Here is a 25,000-nt window from a genome sequence, read left to right as displayed (position 1 = left end):
TCCGCGATATTCAGTCGCTTCTTGTTCAGTGGCAATCAGCAAGACTGACCGTTTCGCCGAATGGTAACAAATCCTCAATGGCTGAAACGAAACTTTCCCATGAAGCTTCGAAAGATTGTTCTTCATCAATTTCACTAGAATACACTGTAGATCATAGCTTCACTTGATTTCATATCCGCAGTTCATATATGATTCATTTCATATACCATTTCATCATTGATTCATTCCTCACTGGACCATTAGACTACCCTCAAATGACCAGCTCGCAACGTCAGTGGCTTCATAGCACAGTTGGTTAGAGCGTCGCACCGGAATCGCGAGGTCACGGGTTCAAACCCCGTTGAAAAAATTGCGTTCATAACTGCGAAGATCATAGCTTCACTTTATTTCATATCCGCAGTTCATGTATGATTCATTTCATATACCATTTCATCATTAATACACTGTAATCAGACATTTCGACTTCGGAAAGGCTAGACATATGTATAATGATTTAGTACGAAAACCCAAAGGGAAATAGAAGAATCGCTGAGGCATGAAAACACATGTTTTAAAACTATCCCCCGAATATGAGCCTGGTAGGTGAGGGGAACTGGATTGGGAGTTTATGTTCACCAAAGTTAAAAGGAAGGAAAGAAAAATAGTCGTAGAGTTCAAAGAAAGTACTCCGAACAGAATAACGTTGAACCAGTCTTACTATTATCGTGACTTGTGTGGAGTTGTAGAAAAGGGTGTTTATTCTCCTACTTGGCCAATGAAAAATCAACACAATTTTTTGTAGCTGCTTGTTTTTCAAAACTGTGTTCCAGCTGAGAAAATCTTCCAGTGCATGCTATTTTTTGTAACCAGAAGATGACATGACAAGACTTAGTAAATGCAAGGTATATCTTGGCAAAACAACGTCTTAGCCAAAGATGAGCAATCTAAAAGTGAAAACTGAAGAAGTAACTTTTGAAGATATCTTAGAGACGCTTTAACCAGACGTTTTCTTCAGTGGTATCACTTCAATTTTTCAAACATTTCGAGACCGAAGACGTTGTCTTTCAAAAAGATCTTTTGTGAGACCGCGACGTCATCTTTCGAAAGTAAGAGCGCCTAGCCTTATTTGACCATACCTCTTTCCCAGGGTCTTTGGGGTGCCGGGAAGGTGAAAAACGCTGGGGAACGAGGTTGCATCGCGACTAAAGTTTCAATGACAAATCTTTCTACTAACGCAATATCAAGTTCTGTTCTCGTTAACTTATTGGAGAGCGTAGGACGCGTCGCGATCGGTTTCGTTGTTCAGAATGTTGAAAGAGGGCAATTTGTTTGCTTTCACCAAGTTCATCGTGCACGTTTGCTAGCACGCCGGCAAGTCTACCAAGAATAATCTGCAGGCTAACCCACATCAAGACCCGCAAAAATTTCAGAGCAATCTTCTCTTAAACTTCCAAGAAGCCAAGACCACGTTCGGATTACTGCTGCGAAAACCGTTTGGACTATTGATAGGAAACTAATATCAAACGATTTCTAACGCTGATCTGAAAAAATCGAAGGAAATGTCAATAAGATCGTCAAATACGTGAAAACGGATATAGACATCTTGATGAAGTTCTTGACACAAGATAAACTTTGTTGAATGGAGGCTCAAATTCCTGATTCCGCAGAATTCAAACGTGTAGAGTGCTTTCCTTGCGAGGTTTGAAGCACGTGCCGGCAAGATTGAAGGGTATTATTGGCATTAGAATAAAAAGGACTTTTTGGAGTGGCGGTATTTCACACTCATAAGGATGGTCACAAAAATAGTTCAAAATGCATGTTTACCAGATTAATTTTTACTTTATTGGAACATAAAAATCTTTATTAGGATAATCCTCGAGGAATGAACAAAATGTACGATGGTTGTTGATTTTAAGACTAATGTGTCATTTGAATTCCTCGAGATCCTGTCGTAGCATTTTATTTATATTATTTTAGCTTGTTTGATGTGAAAACATTGGGATTACATTTACCTCTATCTCTCTTTTACCTCATGCAACGTATATGGAATAAACTTGAGTTTCTGAATGCACATTTTAACAGCCTTGATATTACAAAACACATGTACAGCCGCAAATTTAACATGAACTCATTTCTCAGTTTCAGAATTGTTGTCGAAGCGTACTTCATTTTAAATTTCATTCCATTCTGCTTTACTAGTGCGCAGTATGGACAACAGTCAATGATTTCACTATAGATGTTTCTAACAAGATTTAAGAAAGTTCTTGAGCAGTCTTGTCAATGCACAAAGAAACAGTCCTTGCCTATAAGGACTGAGATAATGCTTATTGTTGCGGAAACTGGGCTAATATCCGCTTGATTTGTCACGAAACCTTCAAATAAGGAATCAAATTTAATCCAATTACTCGTTAAATTTGGAATTGAAGTCCTTTGAGTTTAACTTAGCTTGTCAACGGTTTGCGGCAATGTTGACTTGTTACAACCAAAACTAAGTATGCAAGAGTCGATTTGCTCTTTTTAGATGATGGTAACTTCTCGTGTCATTTCCTTACTTGTGGTCTCAGTGTCCATTCTTACTTTCGCAATATTCACAATCTCCATGGACATAGAGTACTCTTGTATTCGTTTCTCTGTATAGCGATGAATGTTAACTCCGTGCGTCATTAGAAGAGCTGCACTCTTTAAGTCTTTCCTCTTCAAAGCGTAATGCAAGGCAGGCCAGCCTTTGTCGTCCTCCAAATTTAAGTCAGCGCCGTGTCTCACGAGAAACTGAACAGCTTTATAGTCACCTTCTTGAACCATTCGGTGTAAAATTGTCCTGCCACCTTTCTTGGCACAGTTTACGCTTGCGCCAAGCCTTATCAGCAACTCTGCGCAATCAAAATTTCCTCTTTCCAACGCTAGGTAAAGTGCAGTTCTTCCTTCGCCGTCTCGAATTTCAGTTGATACACCGCTGTTTATGAGGAACTTTACCAGGTTTGCAAAACCATTTTGTACAGCGCGATGAAGAATTGTCATGCCTTCTTCGTCAGGTATACTCGCCGAAGCTTTCAGTGTCTCTTTATCGAGGAGCTTATTTAGTTCTATGAATTCCAACTCGTTCGTGTTCTGGTCAGAAATGAGTAAGACAGAAGACTTCTTGGCATGTGTTGACTGCGGATATGTGAAATCTAAACATTTACGTATTTCATTTCCGTATTGTCCCTCCTCGTCATCCTCTTCCAAGCATCCAATACCAATCTCTCTAGATCCCCGGATATTTGTGGTTCTTATCCGATTATCGCTCCCAAACAGTGCATCAGGTAACGATGAAACTCGTTGCCGTTTTGAGAGATCTTTTACCATGGAGTTAAAAGGTGATGCCCCGTCTTCCTGAAAATTAAAATCAAAAGTTTGGGTGCTTTGTGATACGGTTGGCGAACTAAACCTTCGAGGTTGTTTACGAAAGGTTAAGTGTTGTGGCTTTTTCTTCATTGGTTTCTCGACAGAGTCCTCTTCACTGCCTCTTCGAATATTCAATTGCTCCGAATTTTTCAAAATGCTTTTCATAGTTTCTTTATTGGTTGATTGTGCGTCTGACAGGGAACCTTCGCCACTATCGCTTGATATACTTCCATTTTTCGAGCTTGTCTTGGGGAGCCGTTTTCCTTTGATAGTTCCGGAGAATCGCCAAAAAGGTGATCGAATCCGACTTTCCTTTGCCCTGCTTTGTTTGGCGGAGGGCAGATTTCGTAAATCCTTCAAACTTGACGCTTTCAGTAGGCCGCTTTTCAAGGCCGAATAAGACAGTGGTTGACCAGTTTCTAGCACGTGATTCTGGTAACTTTCAAGGGGATCCCGCTTCATTACTGAATGAGTTCCTTGTGCAATTCCTTGTGCAAGGTAACGAACTTGTTTGTTGTTGTATGACGCTTTAGCTTGCTCCAGACAATGCCGTGGCTTCAAAGACCTTGACACCTGCAAAGAAGAAAAAAAATCAGTATTTGTCTGTCGTCTCGTGGGGGGTCATCCGGCATGGTTTAAAAAACATAAACGCACCCTTGAGATATTTATTCTATAAAAGGACATTGAAGTCGGCACTTTAACATGTACTATTAGTCCGACAAGTTGCTTACCCGAAACACTTACGAACGCACCCTCGTTTGAACTCTGCATTTGTCAGTTAAGTCTGATTATCAACAACATATGAAGCTATTTATCAGCCCATTTGAAATGATTAATTACCTCTTGCAAGTTAGACTTGAGAAATAAAGAACACCTAATCATGCGTTGAGAATGCCTCACCAGGTGTCAAACATTACAGAAAGTCGGTTGACCATTACCAAAACCCAAAATCCGAAGAAACCATAGGTAAGCGTGTAACAGACCGAATAGCAGTAAATTAGTTAGAATGAGTGAGACCTTTTGGATATTCAAGTGGTGATTAAAAAACGCCATCTACAATCATAGAAATGATTGGACAATGGATGCAACATACCTCGGGACTCTCGCTCCAAAGGACGCTCATGCACGTAGAGAACCAAATAGCTCTCCGTTAAACAGCAACTGCATTGAAATCGCCATTGGGAGAACAGTAGCTTTGCTAATCAAATGTCATTGAAATCGATTAAGACCGTCAAATATTTCCAAAGAAAGTAAACAATGAGGTATTCCAAAGCCAATATATCTTGAGCTATCCAGAACTTTCAGTCAATATTTGCATAGACAGAGTAAGAACTCGTGACGTCAATGAATTTAAGCTGCTAAAAATAATATACCCTCTGTTTTGCTGCATCATGGGATATTTCAGATATTTATCGTTTCTCCGTGTCCTTATCTTGTGAGTAAAGCGCTGATAACCAAGAACTATTTACTGTAGCAAGTTGCAAGTTACTTCAGTAACGTGTGCGGCATTTTTAAAAGTGTTGACGAATCTCGAGGACCTTAATTGCAATATATGTCATCACGTCAATAATACAACTAATCACCTTTTGCAATTAATATTGACTTACTGGATCGAGGATTGATGCTTTACCGTTGATACTTTTAGAGGCCTGTATCAGTTGAAACAAGGAAAAGAAAACATTTATTGCGTCAAAGATTTCCTTACTGCGTACAAAAACAAGAAAATAGGACAAGGGATCACGCAAAGCAAAAAATCTCAGGCGAAATTGTACAAATGAATTTTTACGCAAAATGCATGACAATCAAACTTGCAAAGTGCCGACCAATTGCAGACAAATCTTACTTGTGTATAACGCAAAGACCAGCCCACTTATGCCATGGTTTAAAGCTAACGGGAAAAATGAAAAGCCGGCGGAGCTTAATTATAACTTATTATCATTGAAAGACAAACTAAATAATGTCCTCTATAAGTTAGGGAAGACGAAAATTAGCTTAGGCGGAATAATCAGTAGCTTTCAATACTATTGGCTTCCGGTGTGGTTTATTTCACAATTTGTTCTGTCGAAAATGTCGTTTTCAACATGAAAAGACGCCCTGTACATTTCTATCTTACTCGTGCGTGTTTTCTCAGTCTTCGATGTGGCTATCGATATCAATGGTTAGAGTGTGTCAGTATGCCTAATGTTGCCGAGGCTTTTGTCGACTCATTCCATTCCATTTCAGGGACATTAACCTTTTCTTCTCATGCTGAAATCTATACAGTAATTAAGCACATTGTTGTCGCCCCCTTTCGGCGCCCTTCCTGCTTAATTGAGCAGTGTCTTGTGGTTAATATCGTGTCATTTACGCTTCAAAGGAAAGATAAGTCAGCATGGACCAAGGTTGTCCATATTACAACAGGACACGGTACCATAGCTACTACGAAATAAACACATATTTCTCTGTGATATTTAATATCCAAAAACCTTACTAATTACTCTTCTCGTTTATTTACACTGAGCTAGTCATTCATGAATATGTAACATCTAAGATGGTTGTTAAATACCACCATTCATCAAACTATACAAATTCAAGAAGTCAAACTTCTTTTTCAAGTGGCAACAAGCTGACATTGAAATTGAGAGCCGTCCTTGCTGCAGCAGTTCCGGTTCTCTTTCCTAACATACCTAAAAAAAGTCCCAAGCCAGTTTTGGCTCTAAGTCAATGGTCAGCAAGGAAAATTGATGAAAAAAATTGAGTTGCGTGGTAGATCCTTCTGTTTTTTTTTATATAGGGATTATTGTCGCTTAGCACGTGGGGTGTCCAATTATGAATAATTGACCTAAAATATTCTTGGTGAAACTTGACCGAAGTAACTGATGCAAAAAGCGTCAAATTATCGTTAACGACCATTAAAGCATCAACCCTTGTGGGAGATAAACTTGGTAATTATCACGCCTTTGGTCTTTTGGCAAAAAGGTGACTCAGCGATTATTGGAAGGGGATGAAACGGGGTCACATTTCTGTCATACATCTAAGGGCGTTTATCTCACGGAAAGACAATCGCAGCTTACCGTGTCCTTTTAATTGCCCTGAACTATATAGTTATAAACAAGTTTCGTTTTGATTCGAATGTTAACCGAAGACCATTAGTAAAGCAGTGGTGAACAGGGACTTAAGTGTGATAAATATCCTAGAGGAATGATTGAAAGCGGGGAAAATTACTCTCTTCGTTCACTCTGGTGATGGTACTCTTATAAACATCGGACGCCAAACCTGGACATTTTTCGATTGCTTTAAGGTTAGGTCTTTATTTTTACGAGGGTAGCAAGTAACAGTGAACCTGAGTTACTGATAAACTTGTGGCCCTTGGTGAGCACATTTTACCCCCCCCCCCCCCCTCTCCCCCCCGTCCTCCGTCAATGCTTTGTTTTACGGGTATTCAAAGCTACAGCTACACGGAACAGAGGAAAGTCAAAAAAGATATCGATCGAATGACGGGGATCGAACTGGCGACCCTCTAGCTCAGAAGTTTGTGCACTAACCGACTGAGCTACGCCAAGGCCAAGAGTAATAAACCCATAAAGCAGCAAGAGCATCTCTTCACAGTAAAATCGGGAAAACTGAGAATAAGACGAAATGGAAGGAACTTTCTTATTTAGTCATGATGATATGCTAGAAATTTGTGAAAGAACATGAAGGAAGACTTTGGCTAAAAGAGCTTCGAAACACCATTTGCTTCATGGCGAAATAAAGTGCAGTTATCCTTTCTTATTGTTCTTCATTTATCTAGGTTAGCAATGGACTGTGAAGACTAAGATACTCCATGAAGTTGTCTTACCTAGAGTTAAACATTTCGTCTGGATATATGGAGGAATATATTCTTTTGCATGCAGCCACACAGCTGTTTCACTATAACATTCACAAGCAGTTCTGCTTACCGCTAGCTTCAATTGTACTCCACGAAAATTCGCACGAAGCTTGACCGCAAAAAAAGTGGAAGTGTCTGGAAGTTATGCAAAGTAACTCTGATAAGATGTCCAGTCGTGTACTTGAGAGTGTCTAGTTTTGTTTTTACGGAATCATGCGTCATAAACCAAGTCACACGCAATTTAGAGCTCTGGTTGAGGAATATTGCTCTCTCCGCAAAAATGTGGTTTTCGCTTTGTGGGTTACATCTGCCCCGTAAGGCCGAGCTTAAATAGTTAAGATAACTGTGTTTCAAATCAAACAAAGAACCCGTACTTCGCTCTCCATTTTAAGTAATTACAGGTTGTTTTTTTGTGGTGGTGGGGTTTGACCACATTAACTCGCCGTAGGCGCATGGTCCAGTCATGTTCAGGAGTTCGGATCCCGAAACAGACTTATTACTTACCAATTTGCCAATTTCTCTATAGTTTGTTCTTTCTCGCTCTTGTTTGGTATGTTTATCGATATTGGTAGTATTTTTTCTTTCGTTGTATGATATCTTTAAATTCGTGAGATACTTCTAAAGTGCGTTTTGAAAGAAAATACCGGATGCGCGGTTACAGAAATTGGATTCATCAGTCGAACTTGCATTTCTTCACTTTGTTCTTCCCTACTCGAACTCCACCGGAAACAACTGTTAGCTTTAGTAACACCTCGCTTTAAAGAAGTGCGGTGTATTTGGGGATTTTTTTTTTCATAGACCGAAGTTTTGTTGGATCGTGGTCCAGCTTTTCAGCTGTCGATGTCTCTTCTCAAAAGCTTCCTTGTACTAACGCTTCCTAGCTGTAGGGAGTACGATGATGAACATTTGAACATTGTCTATGCTTACCGTTATAAAACTGGTCTAAAATATTTTGTTTAGGGTTTAGGTTACTTGGAGACAAAGTATCATCATCATCATCATCATTATGAACCTGTTTAAGTGAATTCTTGCTTTGGTCATTTTTGCGCACAACTAGGAAAAAATTAGTACTTTTCGTAGATATCATCCATAAAGACTAACGAACTAACGAACTTTCAGGTCCAACAATCATACAGTATTTGAAACGAAAATCGCATTCGTCCACAACTGAAGAGAAAGACACATTTACACCAAATATCAAAATAGAAAGGATGGCCCGAATGAGCATTAAAATTCCACAAATTGTTCATTTATATTCGTTTTTAGTGTTCTTTCTTTTTATTGAAAGAAGTTGCATGCTAAGATGACTAAGAACGATGCCACAATATATTGGACCCTACTCTCTCCAGCTCGGTTATATCAATGGCAACTGATTAACTTAGTTTTTCCGATTCTTTCAAGCTTGCTTGCACAAATTCTTTAAACTTAATTTATATATGGATAACCTTGATTGTGCAAAAGAAAAATGGCGAGTAGAAAAACTGTTTGCTCTCAATTGCAAAATCCGTCAAAAGAACCAGACTGATAACCGTAGGTCTGACCCAGGAGTTTACTAGGCAACGAGATGTTTGGGATTGCAGTGAACAAAATGGCAGGAACTCGAGAGAAACCGAGATAACAATCATATAAAAATAAAATTGAGCTGCAAAGAATACGGAAGTCCCTTACGTGCAGCCTGCATAATTGCCTTCGTCTAAGTTCTAACAACTGTTATGTTGGGAAATGTTAATAATTTCCTTTCCTCTGTTTCATTCTTGTACAATCAAATGATGAACTTTTGACCCACAAGAATACCTTGTCGCATTTTTTGTCAAGTGACTGTTCCCTCGAGGAGCAGAGGTAAATCAATAATATTTGTTTGTTTTTAGACTCTTTCAAATAGATTGAAATTGTCGTACATCAACTGCGAATAAGCGACTTCGATTAATAGCAAGTGAACGACGTTTTCAAGAGAAAATGTAAAAAGTTTGCTTGCTTGTATTGTCACCACACAGTAGAGACCTCGTCTTAACGGTTGTGCTCACGTCAAAAAAGTTACAAGATGAGATGTCTTTTTGAAATAGAATTGGAAGTTAGAATTATTGGTTTTTGACGGGGTTTTTAAAAACCCGCTGTCCTTGGGAATGATTTCATCCCAACTGCGTGATAAAAAACTATCATTACTTAAATCCGCCTCCAAAATGACAATTTGGTTGCATTCCCGTAATAGCTTGCCTCAGGCAGTCCATGACACTGCAGCATATACTGTTAGGCTTGACTAGAGCACCGTTTCCTTTTCTATAGGTTTGAAATGTCTTATCCTTACGTAACTAGATACCATTCCTGGTCCAGACCGTTTCGAACCTTTAAAGTCGTTCCTTGTCTTGTTGTAAGAGATTAAACCATGCATGAGTAAATTCTCTCGACATATCAGCTTCGAAATAATAACTGGTGTTTTACCACTCAAAAAAGAACACAAACCCTCAAGGGCAAGCTTTTACGTAACTTCCTTCAACGCCCTCTGATTTTAGCACAGACCCTTGAATACACCATTAAAATTGTAAATTACATACACCTGGCGACCGCAAAATTGCTCCAAGACAAAACTGAACCAATTTAGTGTTTGAGAACAAAGCCTGTACAAACGCAAAAGAATAGATAACGAATCGAATAAGTCACGTACTCGGTATATATGACCGTAAGTCTTTGCCACAGATTTCAATCAAATTCCAGCTTTATGATTTATTTTGTTAGAGATGTAGTAGTCATCTCCAGAAGGGTAATAACTAAGCAACAGATTTTAATATTACAAAAGCTTTCTGGATGTTTTATTTTTGGGTCATTTCGGTTCACTGAGTTTCAAGCTGTTGTAAAATGGTGTCGATTGACTTAATGTCTCGTACCCGTCGCCAAAACACTCGATTTCTGTAACACTGCACAATAACAAGTGCAGTTTGTCCTGAATTTGCTTCAACAGTTCTTTGCACCCGGTTAAATCTAACGGGTAAACCGAAGGTCACGTCTCACAATTGTTGTTTCAAAGTAACAACAAAATTAAAGTTACGTAAATACAATTCACTTCGATGTTACATTCCAAGATATGGTCATGAGGAATTCAGTTATTACACGATTCATGTTTTATCATGCAACGTTACTTTGCTAATACACTCTAATTCAAATTGCTCAATGACCAAGAAACGACAGAGAGAAATTATACTCTGGCACACAAGACAAAGCTGCACAAAGTTTGTTTTGGTTTGAAGGGATAATAAAAAATAAACAGTTAACAAAAATTATTAATTAAATAACTCACATATACAAGACAAGGGTATGTATGACTGTTCAAATCCCCCTTCAAATTTGAATTCGAAACCGCGAATTCTCTTTGTTTTTTCTCTTGCATATTTTGAAATTTTGGACTGTAAAAGACAGTTGGAAAAACCGCCGATGAGCCGGCAAGCTCAACTAGATTCGTCAGTGTCGTATCAGATCTATTTTTCTATGATTGAAGATGACCGGCTCTATCATTTCTCCTGGTACCAGCTAAATTCGGAGAATTACGCAAACTTAAATCTCCAAACTGATCCCAGTAACAAGATATAACTGAACCGGCATTTTAAGGTGCTGATTGCTTTTTGCTTTTACGTTTTTAGGGACTGGTCACTATAATAAGTACTGAAGAAAGAAATCACCTCCTAAAATTTGTATGGGCATTGACTAAAAGCATTACTTACCAAAAATGCTTTTGGAGATCTGAAGCTACAGGTGCTTCATAGTCCTTTCAGTCCTCCTCTGAGATTGAGTTAATGACTGACGTCCTCTAATTATTTCTTCGAAATTCATAACAGCCTTTCAACCCCAATCTTTTGTTGTCCTTATGACAGTCATAAGTGGTGGTAGCCCGTGGAGTACATCAAGAACCTTTTCTTTAGGGGTTGACAGAGAGGAAGGAAATGACTTAAGGGAAAATGAAAACAATAGAAAAAAAAAACAGTAGTATCTTTAATGGGTTAAAGTACAACAACAACTACGTTTTAGTATCTTTAATGGGTACAACAACATAAACTATCCTACAAGGTTTCTGACAACTGACCATACCCTCCCCTTATCAAGGGTTTGAGGTAATTTAGTTTTGATTTAACATGTCAGCTTAGATGAGACTAAATTTTTTCCGAGGGTACTAAATAATACTAAAAGTCAAGTTTGTTGTTGGCGCCTAGGCCTTTTTACTTTGTTATTTGTGTGATCTGTTTATTGACCCGTTAATTGATTTATTTTCTTTTTAAAGTAGTTAATTACTTAAGTTATTTATCAATTATTTTTAAGGAGAAGTTGGCAAGGGTATTCATGGCAAAAAGTCTAGAAAACCAAATAATCCGTTATCGTGATCATGAGAGGTATAATAGTAGCAAGGAGGAAAAAAGTCTATAATCGGTCTAATAACATCCTTGGAAAAATGTCTTTATGTTGACTAAGAGAAATGAAGTTCTCGTGGGTAACACAGGGAGCAGTGAAACGGTGCAAAAAAGAAAACAAACCAAGCATTCTGATTGGTCAATGATCAAACAAACTCTCAGCCCGTCAAATGCATATGCCAGCCCAGGATGGGTACGTGATTCATGGTACGTCATTGACACACGCGTTGCATCCGCAAGCGCATAGTTATGATAATCTCGAAGTTTTTCCACTTACATTATTAAAAAGTAATTACGTGCCTTTTCTCGTGTAATTTAAAATAAATAACCACTTATTGTTCTTTAAGAAAGATTAATCCTACCTACTTGTTTACTCCAAATTACATTCAAAATCATGTGATTAAGTTTTCTAAAATTAGGGGTTATAGGTAGAGATTTAAGAGCCAAAGATTTGTGTTACGTGAAAACACAGAGACTTTTTTTCTCTCGAGTGAATGTTTTACTCTTATTTTCTTAACACATCAATTTCGCGTTGAACGTCTGAAATAATTCGAGAACACCGTATTTGGAATAATAGCTAGAAAAAAAATGAATTACTTCCATACCAAGATAAACAGTGGAACCGCGGACCGCCTCGGTCTTGCTCTACTCTGCTAAATCTTGATTAAACTTCACTTTTCTATGATCAGCATTTGCAAGACAGAAGAACAGCAGGCATCGAACAATTAAGGTATTGTGAATGTACGTCCGATTGCAATAAAAAATTGAAAGGCCATTTACACTATAAACATTGAATAAGTTTTGGATTGAGAGCAACAGTGAACTGGATCGATGAATAAACAACCTTTGTCATTTCCACGTATTCAGTTCAACACAGAACCGGCATTCAGAATGATTTGGGGTAAAATTTGGCCAGAAATTTAATCAATAAACTTGGAGTAGCTTCTCTTCAAGAACGAGGCAATTCACATGTAAACAAATGCAAGCGGTCAGATAGTCACAGATTAGCCAGAAACTGTATGAAGGTAGCCGAAGGTCGTATCCTTGATCAGATGACTCTATGGTGAGAGGGTTTATTGAGTGGCTGGTTGGTGGACGCGGTGGCCTCATGGTTAGTGTGCTCGACTCCGGATCGAGTGCTCCGGGCTCGGGACCTGGCCGGGGACATTGTGCTGTGTTCTTGGGCAAGACACTTTACTCTCACAGTGCCTTTCTCCACCCAGGTGTATAAATGGGTACCGGCGAAATGCTGGGGGTAACCCTGCGATGGACTAGCATCCCTCCTTGTCCCTTCATGCTACAGAAATCGGAGATAAGCGCCGGCCTGATGGGCCTTCTAGGCTCGTAGCAGACTTCACCTTTTGATCGGAGACCTAGGTTGTATACAAAGGATTTTGGGATCGTCAGCATGTCAGAAAGTTGTGTCTTCGTCAAAAGCAGTGATGTTGGACAAAGAGCTAACGCATTTCTTTCCGTTATCATGTTGTGAGACACGGAGGTGACTTTTGTGTGATTACTGCAATAAAATATATCGATGAACAGCGTTAAAAGCGTAACATCCCTCTTGAAATCTGGCTGTATCAAGTGATGCATGGTCTCGAAATAGTAACAACAGGTACACGTGTCAAACGATAAAAAATTGTAGCTACTTCATGGCAGTTTACTCTTTAGTATAGTTGCGATCAGAGTGTGTCTTCTCCTAAGGTCATGAATTTGGTTTGGATTGGAACAGGTGTCGAGAAAGGTGTTTGGTACACTAGGCCAACTAAGTTTTCCATTAGGAATGTTTTAATTAGTATTTGGTGTCATTACGGTTATTTGTGGTTCACTCGGTGGTGTTTTTACCCTAACGAAGTCTTTTACTGTATTTTTGGAAGCAACTTATTTTCAGTTCACCGCTGGGCCTTTTCGACTTGTTCTCGCGGTTTCAGATCACATTCATGACAACAGCGGTCTCGTTTGGGTTTTCAATAAGTGTTTTTGATCTATATTCTAATATTTCTAAGTAATTGAAAATAACACCTGTAATTGTAGTTATTGTCCTGTTCTGCCTGGAACACGTATGCCAGATAAATTTATGGAAAAGGCGGTGCTTACGCTCGACCTTTCCTCCTTTTGTCTATTGTTTAAATCTGTTATGTAATAATCGTAAATCGCCATTTTCTCCGTAAATTTGCTATGTAACAATTCTAGATATTGTGACTCGTTCCTGTAATTTTTGTAACTTGTCGTACTCTGTTCGTGCTAGTCTGATGTTGACAAACCTGTGGGATCTCGTCGAGACAAGCGACTTTCTTTGTTGTGGAAAAAGTATGTTAATGTGCTGACGCGCAGGCGTAGTGCGTCTGGCGCGCGTCATTTTGACGTGTAATTGGCGCTTGATTGTTTAGTCAGATTAGGAACATATAAAAAGAGCTGTATACCTAACAAATAGAGAGTGGAGCAAGGACTAGTCGAAGATCGACCCGAGAAGACCAATAAAGATAAGAAACAACCAGAGTGTTGAAGAGTCTTTTCTTCCCCCGAAAGATTTTCCTTCAACACACGTATAGTAGGTATAGGTATTCTTTTGAGGAGATTGACTCAATAATGATAAAGCGCGTTCAGTTGTCATTACTTGTGTTGATTTACGAGCGTAACGGAACCATTCCCGATGGTGATTGATGGTACCCAGAAAACCACAAAGATTCTTCCTCATATATATGGTATATGAATTAAAATTATACTCGCCAAGAATAAAAACAAGAAGGGCGTTTCATCATGGTCAAGAGCTATAAATCATGATAAATTCAAGAGTACTAAGGCCTGCTCTGCTAGTGCGTAATTATAGTCAGAATATGATGAAGCGTTTGATCGAGCACCGGTGGCTCAGTTGGTTGGGCATCGGGCTGTCACGCAGGAGGTCGCGGACGCGAACCTCGGCCGGGTCAACAATCAGGATCTTAAAATAACTGGGGAGAAAGTGCTGCCTTTGTAATTTCATCTACAAATGGTTAGACTTTCAAGTCCTCTCAGACAAAAATATCTTTTGTGTTCATAAGTTCCTTGTGGGACCTTAAAGAATCCACACACCATTTGTGAAAAGTAGGGTATGAAGTTCCCAGTTTTGTGGCCGTGCTGTCCTGTTCTCTCCAGCAGAAGTGGTGATGCTTCTAAGAAAACTCTGGGAAAATAGACTTTTCCTGACTTCCCCGACGTATCGCCGACCATCCCAGATGTTCGGGATTGTCCGCGATTTCGAGTTTTCATAAAGGATGGACCATTGTTTTTCTGGAGGAGGAGGGGGAGGGAGTGAGAGAACTTTAAAAAAACAGAATGTTTGCAGGGTCTGAAAAGAAAGAATGAACTGTTTGCAAACATGATACGGGTAAAAAAATGTTTTCAGAGAAAAAAAAGAGTTGATTGGGGGGGACACACATATTACAAGAAAATTGTTTGCACAAGAACATTTCTCATTTTGGTTAGTTTCAGAATCTAGGCAAGAAAAGCAGCAGCTCAGTGGGGGCAGTGTAGGAGAGTACCTTCGGGAAACAGTCCATTTTATTTCCTTCGAATCTCAATGTTACCCTCGGCTGCACCTCGAGGAAACATTGAGATTCTCAAGAAACAAAACGAACTGTTTCCCTCGGGACCAGTCATTAAGTGTTTAATGTTCGTAACGTGAGACCTCGGCGACTCGTGACTTGTGACCTGCGACCTGCGACCTGCGGATTAGACCCGCTGTGTATTTTCAATCAATTTAACAGAGTATCAAGTATTTATGAGTCAATGAGTCATGAGTCAAGAGTCAATGAGTCAATGAGTTAGTGCAGTTACCCTAACCCATAAAATGAAAGCTAAAATTTCAGAGAGTGCTTAGGCTTAATCACTGAAACGAGGGCTTAGGCTTAATCGATAAATTATTGCTGTATTGACTGTGAGTATCATTGACTCATTGACTATGACTCATGACTCATTGACTCATTTGACTCATAAAGCATCCGTTCTCATTTAACTTGATTTTCTTTAACTGAGCAGAAAGTGCAACGACTTTCCCCATTATATATTGACTCAAAGCTATTTTCCCGAAAGAATCTGTTGTACTTCATTTTTAAAGTAAAACCAGTATAATTGAATGCTTTATAGTGGTTTTATCTCTCATCTCATCGACTGGCTGCACGTATTGTCATTCCAGTGTAAAATCACAATATTATATTCTTTTCTGATTGCCAACAGGGAACCACAGCATGTTTAGTCCCACATTTTTACAACTTGTTATTGTAAATATATCTTGTGGTATAGTTGACATAATCAAGTCAAAGTACATTGTTGAACATACTATTCCATACTATTAGGGTTTTCCATTATGACAGCATTGTAAGCACAAAAGGATTGCTTGTGTACAATGCGACGAAGCGGTCAATACTGAGAGAACAAAGTTTTGAGAGCAGTTTTTCTCTTCCTTCGTACGTAAATACTCCATCTCCGAAGAGAAGTTCCTCTGAGAATTCTAACGAAGATTTGATTAGGTGCTGATGTCGAAGAATCTCATGTGCTTCCAGGGCGTCATAGTTTTTTTTTCTAGATACCGGTGCTTGTTTATTTTCGCCGGCAGAGACCAAATGCTTCACTCCACTGCACCTGGTAAAGTTGCGAAAAAATCATCTGTTTCGGATTCGTGTAAGATTCTTTCTGCTAGGCTAAGGCCATCCCTTTCTTTTTTTCTCCATTTAGCGTCGTCCGACCGACAAAAAAAAATGGTAACGACGTTTTTAACCCATTTTATGCCGCGTAGGAGTTTCGGTGGTTGATCCATTTTCCCACTCTGTCTTTATTTTGCAAGAACATTCACCAACTTTTCCGCCATATTGATTTTGGGTTCACGTTTTGTTGTTTTCCTGGCTCCACAGCTATGATGCTGGGGTACCAGGCCTCTGATTCCGAGAATGCTTATGATTTTTTTTAGGCTTTGTTTTTTTTCAATCCGACCGACCGACCCAATATCAGGAGACGCATTCGACGGCAAACGAAAAAACAAAAAAACAAAAAAGGGAGGATGGCCTAACAGACAGGAAGGCGCATGCGTTTGTGTCATCATTAACTGGCATTGCCTCCAATTGTAGAGGGTTCAAACATTCACCTTCAAGCTGAACTGACATTATTTATCAAAACGTTCAAGAGCGGTTGATTGGGTGATTTTAAAGTTATTTCCCTTGAGAACCCATATGGCCTGCCTCCTCTAGGGCGTTCAAATTTGGTGCAACTATGGTGAACCTCTTTTAACTCACACCAGGCTGTAGCACGGTCGAGTTCGTACTTCACATCTCGCAAGGGAAGCTTTTCTACTGCCAGTAAGGAGATGATAAGTTCTTTTTAAATTAACTCCTCTTCAGAAGTGACGCCTCCTGCTGACCGTATCTCGAGGATATAAGGGTATTTAAGGCTGGGTTTAATCATTGTAAAAACAATCATGCCCAAGGCCTAGATGTCTGCCAGTATTAAATCGTCGATGGCTGCACTTGGTACGAAATTCTCTCTCACAAGCAGTTGTGGTGCCATGTAGACGACCGTCCCATACGGTCCCACGATAGATGTACGTGGTTTTAGAGACAATAATCGCCTGCGTTTCATTGAACCGAGAACGACTTTCAGCAAAGTCAGTCAACTTACAGGCAATTGGTCTTGCTTGATACATGATGCGGGCCCAAATTGCTTAACATCTACTGATAACGAGCTGTAATGCTGGTTACTAAAATGTTGGCTGTCTTCAGGTCTCTGTATTCTTTGACTGTGAAAGTAAGCCAGGTCGTCGATTGCTTCTGTCGGTGCATTACAAACGATATCATTAAATCCACACAGTTTTGTTCATCAACCTTCAACAGGAAATCAGAAAGTTTGTTCACACGTACGTCTTGGAGAAAAGCCCTGGGAACGAGGTTGCTTGAGAAAAGCACCAATCAGCGGTCTTTTTAGTTCACTGTGTGCCAGGGTCTTCTCTCTACCCGCCGCCTTGTTGAAAGCCGAGAAGACCCAGGGAACGAGGTTGCTCTTTGTGAGAAATCTGAGCTTTTTGATTGGTTAATTTGGTTTTCATACCAATTTATCAAATTCCCGTGATCGACAACTTCTGTCGACATCATGTGTCGATGGCAAAAACTTAAGCGAAGCTTGAAAATCGAGGAGGATTTTGAGATTGCGGAGCAGTGTAAATGAGAAGATTTTTGGCACGATTCTAGCAAAATTACTGCCCAAGGCTGGGAATCGAGCGACCTTTGGAAGTGGCAGAAATTCGGCTTAAATCTGGAGGCACTCGGCCCTGAGGTGTCGGAGAAGGTGCACGCCTTCTCTATATCTATTGTATCTGACGACGAGTCAGTGCTGAAAGGGAAAATGGGGAGTCCCAAAATCCCATCAAATTACTCGGGACAACGCAAAAAAGTTATCTAGCTGTCCATGAAATGGCAGGATTTTCCTAAAGAAATGTCGAGAACAGAAGTTTTTATGGAACATTCTGAACATTTTCCTTGATCAGTTAAATCTGCCGTTGCAACTGTCTCAAATCTCAAATAGCGTGACGTTTATGCACGGTTGTCTGCCTCCAATGGTTCAAGTTGAGAGGAACTGGAACGAGACAAGCTGGTATTCTGGAACTTCGGCAGGGACAAGGTTAACACATGTAAGTAGTTATTTGTCCTTTCTTTTTTCACATTGAAAGTCCTTGACCGCAATATCCGTAAATGTAAGATTTATCAAATGCTTTAGTAGTATATACAGTTCCAGGTGTTGAAAGGAAGAGTTAGTTTAGCTTTCAACCCGTCTACCTTCGGCCACAAGTTATAACGACGACTTGATTACCGTTGTAGTGTCACAGCATTCTTCTAGCTGTATTCAACCAGAGACGACGGAGCGTATGTTGTGTTGGGGCGTTTTATTCCCAAAAGACTTGAATTGGGTACAACACTGAGTTAGCCGAATTGGTCTATTCTCCGCTAGAAAAGTTTGAAATCTTGAAACTCGGAAATGCTACTTTCAGTATATCAAAATAATTAAACGTTGATCAACCGTAAAATGACAGATGTTTTACTTCTTACTTTTATTTTGATATTGGGGGGGCTGAAGCCACTCCCAGTCCCCCCGGCTCTGCCGTCCCTATCAACCCACCTAGGTGTTTATCTCAGCAACCGTTGTCGGCTGCCGAATCAATCACAACCAAACGATAGAAAAATTGTGAAGAGAAAACCGTTTCACTCATTTTATGCAAATTTCTTTCGTTTGACCTTTAAGTAAAGAAAAAATCGCGAGAAGGGAAAACCGACCGCCTCTACATTTGAGGTCATCCGAATATACTCCTTTCTGAACGCCGCTCATCACATGAGGCCGACCCAAATCGAATTAATATAACTCTTGCATTGATTCACACACGGAAACAAAGGCTCAAAATGCCACTCGTGAATATTAATGAACTGATACGCGTTAACGGAAGCCGGAATCAAATCTCTGTTCTGAATATATATTACACCTTGAGCTGTTCATTTTCATTGGGCACCAATTTGATGGTCTTGAAGAAGTACTTTTTTTTAAAATTCAAAGTTGGTTTTATTTGCATAATGTTTTTCTCTTCCAAAACTAACACTTCTTAGTGAAGCCTTAGCGGAAATAAAGATGCTAGACGCTCGATTCTTGTTTCTCCCAAGTTGAATACTGATGCCCACAAATAAAAAAGCATAATGAGGAAGGTTTTGCGATATTTTCTAAAACTGCCGATTTCGCCCTCATTCAGTTCTCCCTTGTTCTTTGTAGGTTTGCCTAAGATCTGAATTGAAGACTACGAATACGAAAATACTAGAGGACTTATTTTGCTCGAGGAAAATGCTAGCTCTAAACTGTTCATAATCAGCAAAATCTGTTCATAATCCCAGTGTCTCGAAAATCGTAACTAAGCAAAGTAAGGGGAAAGCAATCGAAAGTCCTAGGTGTTTAAACAGCATATCGAAGATCGTAGCTGTTCTCGAGCTATCGAAAATCCTAGGCAATCTTTGGTTCTTCTAACAGATATTTAGAACAAAGTTGTCGTTATCCCCTGATTTATTACACCTTGTGCTGTTCATTTACAGTGTCGGTAAGGTAAATATACTTTCATTGAGACCAAAATAAACTACATTTGCGCGAAAGAAACGTTTAATGACGTAATTTTCATTTCAATGACATCCAACATCATCATCAAGCAAAAAAAAATATTCAAATGAACTTCATTCATGCAAAATGACTTTACATGACAATCATATTTGTAGACAAGAAATTCAGTAGCGCGACTTGCGATTGAAAGAACAAACAATTCCTTTTTTAAGGACCGTGACTAAAACACCACTCGAGTAACATATGAGTACACAAGAGTACATAGGAATGCAGGTTATATACGAATACATTGGTTACATACGAATGCATAGGAGCAATAAACATGAAATGTACCATTTTTTCTCTTTTCATTTTCATTTTTACGTGTGCTCGAGTCATGTCTTGCATACACACGCGAGCGCGCGCAAGGTTCAAACGCGCGCGTACACTACGAGCCACACGTGTATACCAAAGTACAGACCAAAGCTCAGCCTCGAAAAGAAGCGGTGTCTGTGCACGAAGATGTGAAACAAATCGGCTTGGTGAGTAAGTTGATGTGTAAATTATTTTAAAATCAACTTTTAGCTAGGGCAGAAAGGATTCATCAGGCGGGAAAAGCTTTACTGTCCTGACTTCACTGAAAGTTAACAGAAAAAGCATTGAAATAAGGCCATTTATCTCACTGGAGATTGCGTTAAATATTCAGGAAAAGGGATTTACAACTTCCAAAACCATAACAGATTGTAAAGAGTGAAAAATATGAAACATTTTGTGACACCAGGCTTGTAATTTGGCGTCAAAAGTGGGTCACCGGCTCCCGGCATAGCAACTCGCTCGTAGTTCGTGGAGTTTGTTTGTTTGTTATTTATTTGTTCGAGCAAGTTGAAGTATTGGCAGCTATTCAGCTGATGTGGACTTGCTATACCCACCCACCCATACACTCACAAAGGAAAGCCACAACACCGGGAACCTCATCCCCTACTCTTCTCGAATAGTGTGTGAGTTCTTTAACGTCCCACAAGGAACTTATGAACATGCATAAAGATATTTGTGAGACCGGGCCTACGGTTTATACTCCTTATCCGAGAAGACTTGAAAGTGTAATCCTTTGCTGATGTTATTACAAAGACAATACTTTCCCCTCAGTTATTTTCAAACCCTGAGTGTTGGTCCGGCCGGAGTCGAACTCACGGCATGGCATCCCTGTGCTCAACCAATTGAGCCACCGGTGCGCGGTTCAGGTAGGGTAATAGTTGTGTTATTTTGAGCAAACTCCTCGGCAAATTAAACCCGGAATTCTCAACTTAACTATTGGAAGAGGCCAAGGCAACTTTAGCATTGCCTTTATTATTGTTAGCTTTGAAGGAAAAGGCTATTATCTTTATATTTCGTTAGGACAGCTAACTTTTGACTGCCACTCGTACTGCGGGCGCAGCCGCCGGATGCAAGGCGCACATGTGAAAATGAAATGTGAAAAATGGTAAATGTTTTGTTTATTACCCTCCTGTCATCGTATGTTGCGCCTTTGCATTCGTGTATTAGTATATAAACTGTACATTACCATATTTAGTCGTGCGTACTCGTATGTTAGTCGTGTGTGCTCTTATGTTACTCGTATGTTACTCGTATGTACTCGAGTGTGCTCGTATGTTACTCGTATGTACTCGTGTGTACTCGTATGTTACTCGAATGTACTCGTAATGCGTTTTAGTCACGATCTCTTTTAAGAACTATTTCCGTGAAGTTAATTAATAATCTTTAGTACAATGAGACAAACATTACAGCCAAAATAATATTTACTTTTCGAAGAAAGAACCTAAAATATGCCTCAATTGCTTTACTATGTAAAGCACGGTGGCAAATCAGTATGTTGTCATAAAACGACTGACCATTGTCCACGTTTCGTTGCCGTGATGGTCACCAATATTTCGTTGTAGGGCTTACAGCAACAGCTGAGTACGATAATTGCCCAAAGCAATTCCTTCTCCCATCTCCTCTGTTCAGTTTTCGTTTTATCTCAGGACGGCTGATGTCTGCTTTGCTTGCCGTTTTCAGATGGCATAGTCTAGTCGTTTCTGAATGACATCAGGACGACAAATAAATGTTGGTGTACGGGTTCCGTACGATATATGCCACTGTGTTACATGAGACAAGATTCCTTCCAGAGTTCTTGCCACTGTGCGGTAGCAGATTCTCTAGTTTTCAAAGCAGGCATCTCAATTCTAGACTTCATATCATTATCTACCCTGGCATAGCTTGGGCGTCTATCGTCCGTGATTAGAACTATCTTCTCTTACATATCTCGACACAACAGCTGACACAATACTTCAGGCTGTGGAAGAGTATCTGCAACTAGCTATCAAATAGACTTCCTTGACATCTTCAAAGGCCCTGATAATTATTTGCGGTGTTCGAATGGGATGCTATTTTTTCGTGGCATTTCTGAGGTACATATGCGCCTACGTACTGAGTTGTACGCAAAAGGTGACTGCCGAATTCAGCATAAGGGGAGGATTAGATTACATCTTCAAAGGCCCTGATAATCTTTTTGCGGTGTTCGAATGGGATGCTATTTTTTCGTGGCATTTCTGATGTACATGTGCGCCTACGTACTGAGTTGTACGCAAAAGGTGACTGCCGAATTCAGCATAAGGGGAGGATTAGAAAAATAAGAGGAAAAAGTACGTGTACATGGTCTTTTGTTCTATAATCAAATTTTCGTTGAAACTTTGGCGAGATATCTTTGTTCAAAAGAATACATAAGGAATCCAGAATCCGAAATCCGAATCTGGAATTAGAAATTTCAAGGTGAAAAAGAAAAGAAATTAAGCCCTATTCACGTGGAGGTGAGGTAAACCCGCTCAGCCGTGGTCGCGTTTAACTATGTAAAAGCTTGAAGGTGGTGTAACCCGCCAACCCGTGGTTGACTCGTGTCACAATATGCTGCCTTTGGCGGAGGCGTGGCAGCATTGAAAGTGATAGCATGAAGCCAACGCTCTGAAAAGTTGAAGCAAGAGTAGCTAGTGAGAATAGAAGAGCATTAACCGCCAAAATGCGTCCTTCACCCGCCATTTTGCCTTGTCAGAGCTGGGGTTTTTTTTAGTTTAAAAAAATCCATATTTGGATGTAATGTAGCTCGTGCATTTTCCCGCAAGTGCAGCTTCAATCTTATTTTTGTCCATATTTGGGCATAAACTTGGTGTCCAAAAAAACTCCCAGCTTTGTTCCAAGGAAAGGAGCTGCAAGTTACACCCCTTAAGGTCATGCGCTTTTGCATCCACTCAACCACTACTTTTACTGACAATAAGGTGCATTGGTATTTGTTCTTATTATATCTCCAACATATTACGCGCTCTTTGATTGGTCACTTTTAAGCGGGCTGTTTCTACATTACAGCATGCTAATTTACTTTGTTTTTGCTGTCAAGAGATACGCCATTTGTCTTTCACTGCGCTGATACAATTGAAAAGCTGTTTACCAATACGACTAAACCAAAAACAGTGTATCGATAACGGGAAGGGGGGGACTTAACTTTTAGTCTATACATTTTTGTATCATAGTCCTTACCGTTGAATCGTATGGCTTTGCCGATCAGATTCAAACCTGCACTAATTGAATGTTTTGCATCTGACGTTGCATTGGCCATGTTGGATGGCAAGAATTATGAGCTGTCTCCCCGCTGGGAAATGAACTTTATTATTATGTATTGGCATCTAACATGGCCGCCGTGTCACGTGGGTGCAAACGAAGAATTGGTTCTCTTCTACTGTAGTCGAAAATCAGTTTGTAAAGTGAAAATGAAAATTGCTCCTTCTTCCATGAAGCGTACTCCCAGAGGTAATTTTAGTAATTTTTTGAAAAACAAATGCTTAATTCAGTAGCCTCCTCTTTCTTTCCCTCGTCAGTAATTTCTGCTCAGTTCTGGGTTCTGAGTTCTAACGATAGCTCGGTCATGATGGATGCAAAAAAGGAACCCGGGCCAACCGTACAATTTACCGATAAAGCGGACGGCTTAGTCGCAAAGCCATGCCATTCGAAACCTAAGATGGTTGCTGCTTTTGGTGCGATAACAGTGGTTCTCTTATTGAGCATTGTGGTTTCATTGAGCGTGTATTTTTCGCTGAAAAATACTACACAGAGAGCAAGTTTAGCTGAGCTTAAATTGGAAGAGGGCGAAAGTTTGACCTACCAGCTGGATCATGACATTGAGGTAGAAGGAGGCAATGTTCAAAACGGTACGTTTCATTAATAAAATGAACGGCTTCAGTGTAGATAAATGTAAGGCGCAGTTGTTGTTGTTGTTGTTGAATGTGAGTTTATTATTGATCGAAATGGTGGTGTATAACTGGATTGCAGTGCATTCACTCCCCTTGCGGCACTGACGTCACCCGCGCGATCATCAAATCATGTGGTGTCCCGGCACAATATATAGAGCTCGTAACAGCGAGGAATGATGAATTGAAAGTTGCAAAACGGTGATGTAACGTAAATTAGCTGTCTGGTTATAGTGTCACCTAATATATCAAAGGTATAGCAATTTTTGACGACAAATCAAACAGACAAGGCCTGATAACGTAGTCAACGTGGTGTTTGCAATAGAGAGTCTTGCACAAGTAGCTAACTTGTCAATTGAATGTGTGTGATTTCAATTTAATCAGTTTTCTGTATTTTAAGTCACCGAATTGTCATCTAGTCTTTAATTTAGACACAGAAAACCACTTAGTTGGGCTGATGCAACATTTCGACTAGACCTCATAGTGATATTTAGCGTCTTCTAAACAAAACGTTCAAGGTTTTGCCCGTTGTGTGAATATTAAATTTTAACCGACATTCAAACAATTAAAATATTTGTATAGGACAAAAAACCACACAATCGCAGGAGTCCGAAATAACCATAGTTATCCTTCTCTTTTTCGGTCGGGAATCGAATCCCGTATAACCACTCTTTTTGTTGCTGTTGTTGTTATTTATTGTTACAGGTTCCGTTCGCCTCACTGTCGGCATCCTGGTTCATAATAAGTCTTTGGAGGAGTACTGGTTCTTAATTAAATTCAACTTGTCCTACGTTGGAGGAGATGTAGAGATCAGAAGCATCAACACATCGACAGAGTACTTCCTGGTTAAACTTCCTGCTATTTCGAGGTTACAATCAAACATTTCTTTTTAAACCAATAAGGCTGTTATTTCAAGTGAGCTATGCTCCTCGCAGTTATGAAAGCAATTTTAGCAATTGCGTAGAGAAGCCTGAAAAATTCAAGACTTTAACGGGGTTTTAATCCCTTGACCGCGCGATGCCGGT

General features: G+C 39.8%; 2 protein-coding genes across 7 annotated transcripts in view; one reads left to right on the top strand and one right to left on the bottom strand.

Annotated features, from left to right (window-relative positions):
- Nucleotides 1-1,798: 1,798 nt before the first annotated feature.
- On the bottom strand, nt 1,799-10,987 carry LOC138043397 (uncharacterized). Of its 6 annotated transcripts, none has more exons than XM_068889652.1 (3): nt 10,927-10,987; nt 4,947-5,012; nt 1,799-3,936 (listed from the first exon to the last, which is right to left on the bottom strand). In XM_068889652.1, the coding sequence occupies exon 3, from the start codon at nt 3,823-3,825 to the stop codon at nt 2,497-2,499; it is 1,329 nt and encodes a 442-aa protein (XP_068745753.1). In that variant the 5' UTR covers nt 3,826-3,936; nt 4,947-5,012; nt 10,927-10,987; the 3' UTR covers nt 1,799-2,496. The 6 variants fall into 6 exon arrangements, with proteins under 6 accessions (XP_068745753.1, XP_068745750.1, XP_068745754.1 ...); XM_068889649.1 differs by lacking the exon at nt 10,927-10,987 and adding an exon at nt 7,284-7,367 and having other exon boundaries at nt 4,971-5,012; XM_068889653.1 differs by lacking the exons at nt 4,947-5,012; nt 10,927-10,987 and adding an exon at nt 7,184-7,367.
- Nucleotides 10,988-18,220: 7,233 nt separating this feature from the next.
- The window catches only part of LOC138043393 (uncharacterized skeletal organic matrix protein 1-like), a 13,916-nt gene continuing 7,136 nt past the window's right edge, over nt 18,221-25,000 (top strand). Inside the window, exons 1-3 of the mRNA XM_068889641.1 lie at nt 18,221-18,262; nt 23,607-23,936; nt 24,681-24,843. Coding sequence (XP_068745742.1) covers nt 23,654-23,936; nt 24,681-24,843 — 446 coding nt within the window. The 5' untranslated portion in view covers nt 18,221-18,262; nt 23,607-23,653. The remainder of the gene's footprint in view (nt 18,263-23,606; nt 23,937-24,680; nt 24,844-25,000) is intronic.

Source organism: Montipora capricornis, chromosome 3, assembly GCF_036669925.1.
Source record: "Montipora capricornis isolate CH-2021 chromosome 3, ASM3666992v2, whole genome shotgun sequence".
NCBI classification, from domain to species: domain Eukaryota; kingdom Metazoa; phylum Cnidaria; class Anthozoa; order Scleractinia; family Acroporidae; genus Montipora; species Montipora capricornis.
Note: the sequence above shows the minus strand (reverse complement) of the source record. Positions and strands in the feature narration are given on the sequence as shown.

Bases quoted from the DNA above. Each gene is read 5' to 3' on its own strand.
- LOC138043397 (XM_068889648.1), bottom strand. From the start codon at position 4,486: ATGAGCGTCCTTTGGAGCGAGAGTCCCGAG. The intron at 3,937-4,456 runs GTATGTTGCATC...TCTTCTTTGCAG, and splicing joins TTTGGAGCGAGAGTCCCGAG to GTGTCAAGGTCTTTGAAGCC.